The sequence below is a fragment of the Bos grunniens genome, chromosome 1, assembly GCF_055505025.1.
Source record: "Bos grunniens cultivar Pamir isolate PY7600 chromosome 1, Bosgru_T2T1.0, whole genome shotgun sequence".
NCBI classification, from domain to species: Eukaryota; Metazoa; Chordata; class Mammalia; order Artiodactyla; family Bovidae; genus Bos; species Bos grunniens.
In genome coordinates, this window is record NC_141165.1 from 5891508 (window position 1) to 5903937 (window position 12430).

The window sequence follows — 12430 nt, forward strand, 5'->3', positions numbered from 1 at the left end:
AACTAAAGTGGACAGAATGGGCGAGTTTAATTCATATGGCCATCGTATCAACTACTGTGGGCAAGTGTCCCTTAGAAGAAATGTAGTAGCCCTCCTAGTCAACAAAAAGACCAAAATGCAGTACTTTGGTGCAATCTCAAAAACAGCAGAATGATCTTAATTCATTTCCAAGCCAAACCACTCAGCATCACAGTAATCCAAGTCTATGCCTTAACCACTAATGTGGAAGAAGCTGAAGTTGAATGGTTCTATGAAGAGCTACCTTCTAGAACTAACACCAAAGAGAGAGAGAGATGTCGTTTTCATAGTAAGGGATTATAATGAAAAAATAGGAAGTCAACAAGTTAGGCCTTGAAGTACATAATGAAGCAGGGAAAAGGCTAACAGAGTTTTGCCAAGAGAATGTACTGGTCATAGCAAATACCCTCTTCCAACAATACAAGGACAATCTACACATGGACATCACCAGATGGTCAATACCAAAATCAGATTGATCATATTCTTTGCAGCTGAAGATGGAGAAGCTCTATACAGTGCAAAAACAAGACCTGGAGCTGAGGGTGGCTCAGATCATAAGCTCCTTTTTACAAAATCTGGGCTTAAATTGAAGAAAGGAGGGAAAACCACTAGGCCATTCAGGTATGACCTAAATCAAATCCTTAGGATTATACAGTGGAGGTGATGGATAGATTCAAGAGATTAGATATGATAGACAGAGTGCCTGAAGAACTATGGACTGAGGTTCATAACATTGTACAGGAGGTGGTGACCAAAACCATCCCCAAGAAAAAAAATGCAAGAAAACAAAGTTAGCTGCCTGATGAGGGCTTACAAAAGCTAAGCAAAGGAGAGAAGCAAAAGGCAAAGGAGGAAGGGAAGAGAGACAAACCCACTGAATGCAGAGTTACAGAGACTATCAGGGAAAGATAAGAGAGCTTACTTAAGAGAACAATGCAAAGAAATAGAGGAATACAATAGAATAGGAAGGCTACAGATCTCTTCAGAAAATTAGAGATACCAAGAAAACATTTCATGCAAAGATGGGCACAATATAGGACAGGACCGAGAAGGACCTAACAGAAGCAGAAGATATTAAGAAGAGGTGGCAAGAATACATAGAAAAACTTTGCAAAAAAAGGTCTTAATCACCTGGATAATCACATTGGTGTGATTACTCATCTAGAGCCAGATATCCTGGAATGTGAAGTCAAGTGGGCCTTAAGAAGCATCACTACAAACAAAGCTGCTGGAGGTGATAGAATTCCAGCTGAGCTATTTCAAATCCTAAAAGATGATGCTGTTAAAGTGTTGCGCTCAATATGCCAGCAAATTTGGAAAACTCAGCAGTGGCCATGGGACTGGAAAATGTCAGTTTTCATTCCAATCCCAAAGAAAGGCAATGCCAAAGAATGTTCAAACTACCATTCAGTTGTGCTCATTTCATATGCTAGCAAGGTAATGTTCAAAATCCTTCAGGCTAGGCTTCCACAGTACAAGAACTGAGAACTTCCAGATGTATAAACTGAATTTTAAAAAGGCAGAGGAACAAGAGATCAAATTGCCAACATCTGTCGATGTTGTAGAGAAAGCACTGGAGTTCCAGAAAAAACATACTGCTTTATTGACTGCTAAAGTCTTTGACTGTGTGGATCACAACAAACTGTGGAAAATTCTTAAAGAAATGGGAATATCAGTCTTCTGAGAAACCTGTATGCTGGTCAAGAAGCAACAGTTAGAGCCAGACATGGAACAGTGAATGGACTGGTTCCAAATTGGGAAAGGAGTACATCAAGGCTATATATTATAATCCTGTTTATTTAACTTACATGCAGAGTACATCATGTGAAATGCTGGGCTGGTTGAATCAAACTAGTTAATCCTAAAGGAAATCTACCCCAACTATTCATTTGGGAAGACTGCTGCTGAAGCTGAAGTTCCAATATTTTGGCCACTTGATGTAAAGAGTTGACTCATTGGAAAAGACTCTGACGCTGGGAAAGATTGAAGGCAGGAGGAGAAGGGGCTGACAGAGGATGAGCTGGTTGGATGGCATCACCGAGTCAATGGACATGAGTTTGAGCAAGCTCCGGGAGACAGTGAAGACCAGGAAGCCTGTTGTGCTATAGTCCGTGGGGTCGTAAAGAGTCAGACACAACTTAGTGACTGAATGACAACAACAGTATGACCACCTTCATGGGGGAATTTCCAGATGCTACATGCTATTTGTGTCCTTACCTAACCCTCATTTTTCTATCCAGGTTTTAACTTGCATTCAGTGCTATTTTCTTCCATCTGTTATTTATCCTATTGAGCAACCTAAAGCTTCTTCTCTTATCTCTCATAACTCCTAAAGATAGCACTCATTTATAAAGTTCATAATGTAAACAGATGAGAAGTGAACAACATAAAGCTCTGATTTGAAAAGCAAAAATAAAAAGGCATGAAAACAAATACCAGTATCCCTTCAGTCGGTCAGTTCAGTTGCCCAGTCGTGTCCAACTCTTTGCGAGCCCATGAATTGCAGCATGCCAGGCCTCCCTGTCCATCACCAGCTCCCAGAGTTTACTCAAACTCATGTCCATCGAGTCGGTGATGCCATCCAGCCATCTCATCCTCTGTCATCCCCTTCTCCTCCTGCCCCCAATCCCTCCCAGCATCAGGGTCTTTTTCAATGAGTCAACTCTTTGCATGAGGTGGCCAAAGTATTGGAGTTTTAGCTTCAGCATCAGTCCTTCCTATGAACACCCAGGACTGATCTCCTTTAGGATGGACTGGATGGATCTTCTTGCAGTCCAAGGGACTCAAGAGTCTTTTCCAACACCACAGTTCAAAAGCATCAATTCTTCGGCATTCAGCTTTCTTCACAGTCCAACTCTCACATCCATACATGACCACTGGAAAAACCTTAATACTTAGGAAAAAGAAGACATAGAACCAAAAACTTGGAGACACTTTTTGTGCTAATAATATTTTTTGATATTTTATATAGAATGAATAAGCAACAGGGCCCTACTGTACAGCATTATTGTTCAATAAACTATAATGGAAAAAGGATAAGAATATATATATATATATATATATATATATAACTGAATCATTTTGCTGTATAGCAGAAATTGACACAATATTGTAAATCAGCTATCCTTCAATAAAATACATTTTAGAAAAATAATATTAGTTTGGGATGCAGAGGAACTGAGTGCTACAGTCCACATTTTGAATCAGAGTGATTTGGGTTTTAGTCTTAACTAAGGCCCATTTTATCCATGTATCTTGAATCACATTCCCCTTTATGAATTTGATTCCTTATCTGCATAATAGGGACAACAAGATGACCTGCTTATAGGTTTGCTATCAATATCAAACAGGAGAACACGTGTAAAGCTGCCGGGACAGGGCGTGGCACATGGTCAAGGCTGACCAGAGAATTTGTACAGAGAGTATGACTTAATTTTCACTTTGGGCAATCCACGTTTGGGCTAAACTTTCTCTTAATGAGAGGATGGACTGAATATAACCTCTTAAGGGCCCTTTCCAGATTTCTGATTTCCTCTGAAACAGAATGGATAAACTGACTCACAGCCTGAAAAGTTTATATCATCCAAAGTTCCTATGAAGGAAAGAACAGCATCCCAAATTCCAGAATGTCAGAGGGACAATGGAGTAGGTGAGGAAATGGTGATGGAATTTTTTGTGGCAAAGTTCCATTTTCTGAAAGGGTGAAATATTACACAACAGGAGACTGCCTGACAAAGGAATGAGATAGCCACATGTATCAAACACATGTTTGGGTAAGAATTAAGCAGGAAAGAGAAGATGAATGAGTGAATGAATGAGCCCAACCTGCTTAATTATCAGATTTATTGTCAATATCTTCAATATCCTATTTTATCCCATGAAATGAAAACTCAAGGTGGCTGAAAATGTTTTCAGTTCAGTTCAGCTCAGTCGCTCAGTTGTGTCTGACTCTTTGCAACCCCATGAATCACAGCATGCCAGGCCTCCCTGTCCATCACCAACTCCCGGAGTTCATTCAGACTCACGTCCATGGAGTCAGTGATGCCATCCAGCCATCTCATCCTCTGTCATCCCCTTCTCCTCCTGCCCCCAATCCCTCCCAGCATCAGAGTCTTTTCCAATGAGTCAACTCTTCGCATGAGGTGGCCAAAGTACTGGAGTTTCCGCTTTAGCATCATTCCTTCCAAAGAAATCCCAGGGCTGATCTCCTTCAGAATGGACTGGTTGTATCTCCTTGCAGTCCAAGGGACTCTCAAGAGTCTTCTCCAACACCACAGTTCAAAATGTTTTAGGCCAAATTAGAATCAGAAAGCCCTTGATTCATATGGTTATAAGTAGTTGGAAGCAAAAAGGTGCAAACTGTGTCATTCTGAGGAGCAAGACATCGTATGGAATATGGAGGATCACTACTTATTGCTTTATGTCTTCTCTCAAATGTAAGAATAAAGGGAAATGGTTACTTGCTAGTTATGTAGGAAACGGAGTAAATAGAATTTTGACCACATCTATAAATACTTCTCAAATATGAAACATAACTACCTGTTCATGGTGGAAAAATTGCAAGTCAGGTCTTAGACTGTGTCCTAACTGTGAACTCTAAATTGTCTGTGTAATGAGTGGACAGAGGATGAGACGGGGGAAAATAATTACAAGGAGCACATAATATTGATGGAACTAGAATGCATCTGGCTACTTCCATTGACTATCCAAAATCACATGTTTCTACATGGTCTGGGGGCCAGAAGAAACTGTTTTATGATTCTGTAAATGTTGTAAATGTTGGTGGTTCATTTTTCCACAAAGCACAGATCAAATAGTCAAGGAACCTCAGAAATTCCTCGTCTTCTGTTGCACTGAATTTCTTATGTAATTTTGTGTGCTCATATGTGTATGAGTCTTGATTTCTAAGTAATATCCACAACAATTTTACATGTTTATGTTTTTGCCTTTTCAGATTTCCAGCTGGCAGTTTTTCAGGTTAAAAGATGAAAATGCTGCTCATTTTGTTCCTTATAATAATTTGTTCCCATGTTTCTGTCAACCAACATTCTGGTAAGGAAAATAATGAAAGGAATTCGTTTCCTTAATTCTCATTATGGAAAATAGATAATATATGAGTCTGACTTGCTTAAAATTTAAGAGTTTTGTTTTGTTTTGTTTTGACTGTGATGATGGGGGTGGGGTGGGGAGTGAAAGCTCAATTTCTTTGATGTCACCCCATGTTCCTTTGAAAACCATTTGTTTCTGGGGTTTATTCCCTTTTCATGATAGAAAGATATGAGAGCTGTTTTCTTGTCCTCCAGTTTCAACTTCTTCTATGTCTTCTGGGAGGTTGCGTTTTCATGCAACCTTCTCTTTTCACATTAAGTTTGGGCCTGGAAAATTTGAAATGTCTGTTCCTAGTTTGTTTGTTCCAAAATATTTGTCTTGGTCAAACATCCAGATTTGGCTCCAGTTGAAACTGTGTGTCTCCTTATTGTAAAGCAGGTGCTTTTTACCCTGAAGAGGGAACTCCAGAGCTGTCCACTGTCTGTCAGCAGTCTATGTCCAAATGGACTTGAAGTCAAAATACTGGTCAAGCCTTCACGGCCCTTACCATCTCCTAAATAATCAGTCACTTCATGTCCAGGGCCACCTAGATTGGTTTTACAGTTTTGTTTTTTTTTTTCAAGGACTCTGACCTTGGAAGCAACTTTTCTGGAGAGATAAATTCTTCTTTGCCCTGAAAACATATTCCTTTGATGTCTCACTGGGCCTGATATTAAGCTTTTCAAAGAGAGGCGATGCTTTTTCTCCAGTTGCTCCATGGTTCAGATACAGTGATGGGCCCGTCCTGTGCCAGTGGCTACATTTCTTTTCTCCACCAGGATGTGGGGGTTTGTCTGTGAATAGAAAGCTCACTTTTGGTCCCAAGTTGAGCCACCCTGGGCAGTCCTCACCTGACAGCTCTCGGAGGGGCCCCAGCCTTCTCTCGCTGGTTCCCCTCACTTAGTATTTTCCCAGAGATGCTGCTGGATATAGGATCATCAGAGTCTCAAACTGGCTGAAATCAGGTTGCTTAGAAGAAAAGAAAGGACAATTGGAATCCACTATGCCTTGATTGGACTACTCTAAAGAGAATAAAGTAACATGCAGGGGTACTAAGGCTGTTTTCCTAGCAGTTGTTGACAGGAAAAAACTGAAGTTCCTTTAATTTTATCAGAATTTATATAGTAACTATTTCAAATAATCAGAATATCAGAGTAAAGAGAGACCTTAGATATTTTCTAGTCGAATCTACCCATTTTAATTATGAGGAAACTGAGGCCCAAGTATGTCAGATGGCTTGACAGAGCTGGGAGAATTAGCTGATAACAAAGTTAAGACTCGCATTGCCTGTTCAGTTACACTGTGTTTTCTTAAACATACAACATCAAGACACACACAGGTATGTCCCTCCCTTCCCTGGACAAGACATGGATCTTATAGGACAGTCATGAGAGCTCTGAATTCAAGCCAGCAGACAAACCACCAGCATATTATATTTTGTGCTTGAACCAAATGCTTCTCTATCACATACAAATATAATTTCACATACCTAACATTAAATCTGGCATTGAATGAAGCCTTAAAAGCTCAGCAAAGTATTGCATTCCTATGTAAAAATTACATTATCAATAGAAACTTAAACTGTAATCTCTTTCCTAGCTTAAGGTATACTGGTTTCTGTCACATTTTTCATATGTAAGAATAAATTTACCAATTATAATGCCCACTCATGACTCGTCAAAAGATCTCATAAATAATTTTAAGATAGATTCATACATCTCATATTTATGATTTTTAGGATTTTGTAAAACTCATCAATTTGACACTTCGAATACAAAACTAACATGTTTATAAGTTTAATATGTTTATAAGTTAATTAGGTTACTTGTATTGTTTAAAAGGAAGTCAAAATGAAAGGTTATTTTTCAGATTTCTCCATTCAACAAATTTGATTCATTCTCAATGAAACTGTTTATCTTGTTTCTATAAACTGAGGTCAAATTCTGAAAGAAGAAAAGGACACGAAGGGAAATTATCCACTAACCATGTAAAAACCCATGATATTTTACTTCTTTATATGTAGCTATTTCTATTTAATTCCTTGCAAAAGTGGTACTTAATTTCATGATCAGTTCAAATGAGAAGGTGTATAAAAGAATTAGCCTGAGAAACAAATACTTTCATTGAGAGAATATGTATTATTTTTCAGTGCATTGGAAAGATATTACAAAGGCAAGTAAAAGAGGGAAGTCAGTTTTCCCCATGTGGTTGGCATTAAGCTTGGTAGTAAATGTTTGAAGTTTACTTTCACTGTGTTTGTCTGTGGGTTTGTAGGCCCTGAGTATGCTGATGTGGTGTTTCTGGTGGACAGCTCCGACCACCTGGGAATTAAGTCCTTCCCGTTTGTGAAGGCCTTCATCAACAAGATGATCAGCAGCCTCCCCATAGAGGCTGACAAGTACCACGTGGGCCTGGCCCAGTATAGCGATGGGCTCCACAGAGAGTTCCTGCTCAGCACCTTCAAGAGCAGGGGCCCCATGCTGAACCACCTCAAGAAGAACTTCGGGTTCCTGGGGGGCTCCCTGCAGGTTGGGAAGGCTCTCCGGGAGGTGCACAGGGCCTACTTCTCAAGCGGGAGGGACAGGAAACAGTTTCCCCCGATCCTGGTGGTCCTAGCCTCCGGCGAGTCTGAAGATGCTGTGGAAGAGGCCGCTGAAGCTCTGCGCAAAGATGGGGTGAGGATCGTCTCCGTGGGGATGCAGGGCGTGTCCGAGAAGACCCTGAAGGCCATGGCCACGGGCCAGTTCCACTACAACCTCCGGACTGTCAGGGACCTCAGCTCGTTCTCCCAAAACATGACGCAGATTCTCAAGGATGCAGCTCAGTACAAGGACAGGGCAGTCAATGACATCCTTGTGGAAGGTGGGTCAGGGCACGTGTGTAGGGATGATGATGATAAAATACTTTCAGAAAATCAGCATGAGGAAAGGATGCAGACTCTGTGAGCATCTCTTTCCCCAAAAGCTGACCTGCATTTTCAGATGGTAATTTCTGCATGCCCCACGATTGTGGCCTTTTTAATCCAATAAACATGGGAAGCCTTGGTTTTCCGTGTTTCACTTATCTTATTGCCTGTTGTTTATAGGCTGCCTCCTCCCTGCCACCTGCTATCTGAGCTTTCTCCTTGGGGTTCAGCTACTATGTAGTTTCATTTCCGGTTCGTTTAAAAGGACAATTTGCTCCTAAAGAAATCCTTAATTCCTAAAACCATATAAAGTCACCACAGACTGTTACAGCTTGAAACAACTTCAGGGAGTCCAAAACCTCTGTTCCACAGAGAGGAAGCTGCAGGCGCTCTTGGAAGCGATATGACCTGGCCCTGGGCCAGGCTGTGGTCTGGAGTTAGAGCCACACCTGTGTGGGTTCAGCCCCGCACTTGCTCCTTCCTGCAGCTCTGTTCTAAATTAGCTTTCCCATGCTCTGCTCCAACTCCAACCTGCTCTCTTGGTCTGTCCCCTTGTACTATTCTATTAGCAAGGATGGCCAAGCGTTTATGCACACCACCCAAGACAGGGACAGGGGAGAGCTGGTAAAAACAAAAAAACAAAAAACTTTGCTTTAAGTGTACAAGTCCAGACAAGTGACATAATAAACTCACATTATGTCTGGTTGTCAGAGTGAAGTGATGTATACTGACAACAGAGAATGCTTTCTTGTAGTAATCTAAGAAAATATGGAATCTTATTACTAGCATTTTCCCCAGATAAAGTATTAGAACATCAACTGCTATTACATTTCCATCCCTTAAGAATGTTTGGACTATAAACTGCTGATTTTAGTAGTGGGTTTTAATACGATAGCAGCAGCTTCTGTTAACTGAGTGACTTTTTATGCGCCAGGCCCCATGCTAAACTTGACATGATCTCATTTAATCGCTACAACAACTCTATGAGATCAATATTCTTGTTACCTGTATTTTACAGATGTAGGAATTGGAGCCTGGAGGTGAGCTAAGATCCAGCTTTTGTGCCCAGGACCCTTTGATCTCAGCTGCATCATCAGTTTCGATACCTCCTTCCTTAAGTGCAAAACTGCTTGGTTATTCTATGTGTATTCTATCTATAATTGCTCATAAGTCTACATGTCTTTAATGCTGAGCAGAGAAGCTGAATTAAAACTCTGCCTGTCCGTTCCTTGCCCACAGTTTGCCAAGGCCCTTCCGTGGCTGACGTTGTGTTCCTGTTGGATATGTCCACCAACAGCAGCTGGGAGGACTTTGACTATCTTAAAGAATTCCTGGAAGAAAGCATATCTGCTCTGGACATCAAGGAGCACTGCATGAGGGTTGGCCTCGTGGCCTATAGCAACGAGACGAAGGTGATTAGCACGCTGAGCAGGGGCGTAAACAAGTCGGAGGTTCTGCAGGACATCCAGAGCCTTGCTCCCCAGGCCGGGAAGGCCTACACTGGAGCCGCCTTGAGGAAGATCAGGAAGGAAGTCTTCAGCGCGCAGCATGGCAGTCGGAAGAACCAGGGGGTGCCACAGATCGCCGTGCTCGTGACCCACAGCCTGTCCCAGGACAACGTGACCAAGGCCGCCGTGAACCTCCGGCGCCAGGGGGTGATCGTCTTCACCATCGGTGTAGAGGGGGCCAGCGACACCCAGCTGGAGAAGATCGCGTCTCACCCCGCTGAGCAGTACGTGTCCCAGCTGAGGTCCTTCTCTGACCTGGCTGCCCACAACCAGACGTTTCTGAAGAAGCTGCGGAATCAGATCACACACACGGTCTCTGTCATTTCCGAAAGGACCGAAACCCTCAAAGCCGGTAAAGCCTGTTGCGGAGAGCAGGATCAGTCTCATCCTTTTGCTTTTTTCCTTGTCTTGCAGGCATTCTGTCTGCCCAAGGGCTTGGTGGGTGTGATGCAGGGAGAGAGAGTTGAGTTCCTGGTTTCTTAATTTAACCCAATAGTTTAATTTAATTTAACCAATAATAGGAAATGTAAATTGGGAGAGAATAAATGCTATTGAGGTGCTGGAATGGGAAGAAGGGATTTTTTTTTTAAATTTCCTCTTTTGTGCAGCTTTACTTATATTCTTCATTTCTTGACACCCTGGAACACCTTCCTTAGCTATTTCTCCCCCCTGCCTTGCTTCATTTCTTGCCTTTGCCTCTCGTGTTTCTCTGCTCTTTCCTTAGTTTCTTTTTGTGTGTGGACTTTTCTCTCCCTTCTCTCCTTCCCTCGGCCTCAAATTCCAATGTAGAGAATACGCAGGAAGCATGGTCTGGACTGAGGACAGGGTAGTGAATTTACTGGAAAGTATTATTCTAGTATCTGTGAATTTAGCAGGAGACAGAGAGCAAGGTACTTGTATATTTCATACATAGACATGTATGCTACATAAATTATGTGTGTGTACACATATGTCTGCATCCTTCAACATGTATTTATAGCATGTTGACCACAGAAGTGTCATTGCCCAGTGTAAACTAGGCCCCTGACAATACCCCTGTTGTGTTAATTGAGCAGCCATGGATGAGGAGTAAATGACTCCTAGGTCCACCATGTCCAGTTAAATACCTTCTTCAGTTAACAGAATGCCAGCTGACCTTTTGCCAAGCAGTTGCTCCCTGGTAAGAGAAGCGAGTTATAGAAAGCATCTTCAAGTTTTCTTTCTGATCTTTTTCTATATTCAAATGGACTCCAGTTCTCGATGCAAATCATCTTAAACAGTCACACACAATTGACCCACCCGGTGCTAAGATTCCCCTGAGTCATGGCAGCAGAACAGGTCTTTCTTGCCAAGAAGCTGTTTCCATGTTTTCTGTCTGATGAGGCCGGTGTTGGCCCTTCCTCTCTCCTGCCTCCAGGTCTCTGTCCCACTTGCCAGATGCCACACTCAGTTCTGGGTTGCATTTTAGGTTGTGTGGACACGGAGGAAGCAGACATCTACCTGCTCATCGATGGCTCCGGGAGCACCCAGGCCACAGACTTCCAGGAGATGAAGACCTTCCTGTCAGAGGTCGCAGGGATGTTCAACATCGCTCCCCAGAAGGTGCGGGTTGGGGCTGTCCAGTACGCCGACCGCTGGGACTTGGAATTTGAGATCAGTAAATACACGAACAAGCACGACGTCAGAAAGGCCATCGAGAACATCAGGCAGATGGGCGGGAACAGGAACACGGGCGCCGCCTTGAACTTCACCCTGGGGCTGCTGCAGAGGGCAAAGCAGCAGCGGGGAGGCAGAGTGCCCTGCCACCTCGTCGTGCTGACCAACGGTGCGTCCCGGGACAGCGTCTCGGGGCCCGCAAACAGACTGAGCGAGGAGCTCGTCCACGTCTATGCCATCGGGGTCAGGGAGGCTAACCAGACTCAGCTGCGCGAAATCGCCGGCGAGGAGAAACGGGTCTACTACGTGCATGACTTTGATGCCTTGAAAGACATAAGAAACCAGGTTGTTCAAGAAATCTGTGCTGAAGAAGGTAGGACTCCTTACCTTTGGACTTCAGCTCCCAAGCTGCCTCCCTGCAGTATTTTCTTAAATGTTTTGTTGCTGTTGTTGAAGTATAGTTGATTTACAATGTTCTGTTAACTTCTGCTCTGCAGTGCCACGTGTAGAAACATTCTTTTTCATATGCTTTTCCGTTTATGGGATAGATCCCTGTGCTATGCAGTAGGACCTTGTTGTTTCTCCATTCTATATAGTTGGCTTCTGCACCCTTCAGTATTTGACATTTCAGGTGTGGAGAAAGGGCATAAATATCCCAGCTGAAATTTCTTGACTTTGTAGAGCTGTTTATTCCCCAGAACAAAATGGAGGACCCATTAGAGTGTTGCTCTATTACCTGATGCATAAAAAGAGTGTTTTATGTTTATTTAAATTGCTTTTTAACAAACCCTGTATAAAATCTTCTAGAGCTAGGTAAGTAATTTTCAACCAGGGGTGACATCCCCCCACCGGGGGATAGTTAGCAATGTCTAAAGACTTGGTGGTCATAACTGGGGGAAGTGCTAGTTAATTGGCTTCTGCTGCTGCTGCTGCTGCTGCTAAGTCGCATCAGTCATGTCCGACTCTGTGCAACCCCATAGACAGCAGCCCACCAGGATCCACCATTCCTGGGATTCTCCAGGCACTGGAGAACACTGGAGTGGGTTGCCATTTCCTTCTCCAGTGCATGAAAAGTGAAAGTGAAGTCACTCAGTCGTGTCCGACTCTTAGCGACCCCATGGACTGCAGCCTTCCAGGCTCCTCCATCCGTGGGATTTTCCAGGCAAGAGTACTGGAGTGGGGTGCCATTGCCTTCTCCGAATTGGCTTCTAAGAAGTATTATTTAGTATCTCCCCACAAATTCCTATGAGGATAGATCTATGATTAGACCATTGCA

The 12430-nt window shown here is 42.8% G+C and overlaps 1 protein-coding gene across 2 annotated transcripts in view; it reads left to right on the forward strand.

The window, feature by feature from the left end:
* The window catches only part of LOC147378887 (collagen alpha-6(VI) chain-like), a 172280-nt gene that overhangs the window by 51518 nt on the left and 108332 nt on the right, over positions 1–12430 (forward strand). For both annotated transcript variants that reach the window (XM_086416185.1, XM_086416177.1), the window contains exons 2-5: positions 4973–5070; positions 7381–7968; positions 9251–9871; positions 10967–11527. In XM_086416185.1, coding sequence (XP_086272311.1) covers positions 5004–5070; positions 7381–7968; positions 9251–9871; positions 10967–11527 — 1837 coding nt within the window. In that variant the 5' untranslated portion in view covers positions 4973–5003. The remainder of the gene's footprint in view (positions 1–4972; positions 5071–7380; positions 7969–9250; positions 9872–10966; positions 11528–12430) is intronic.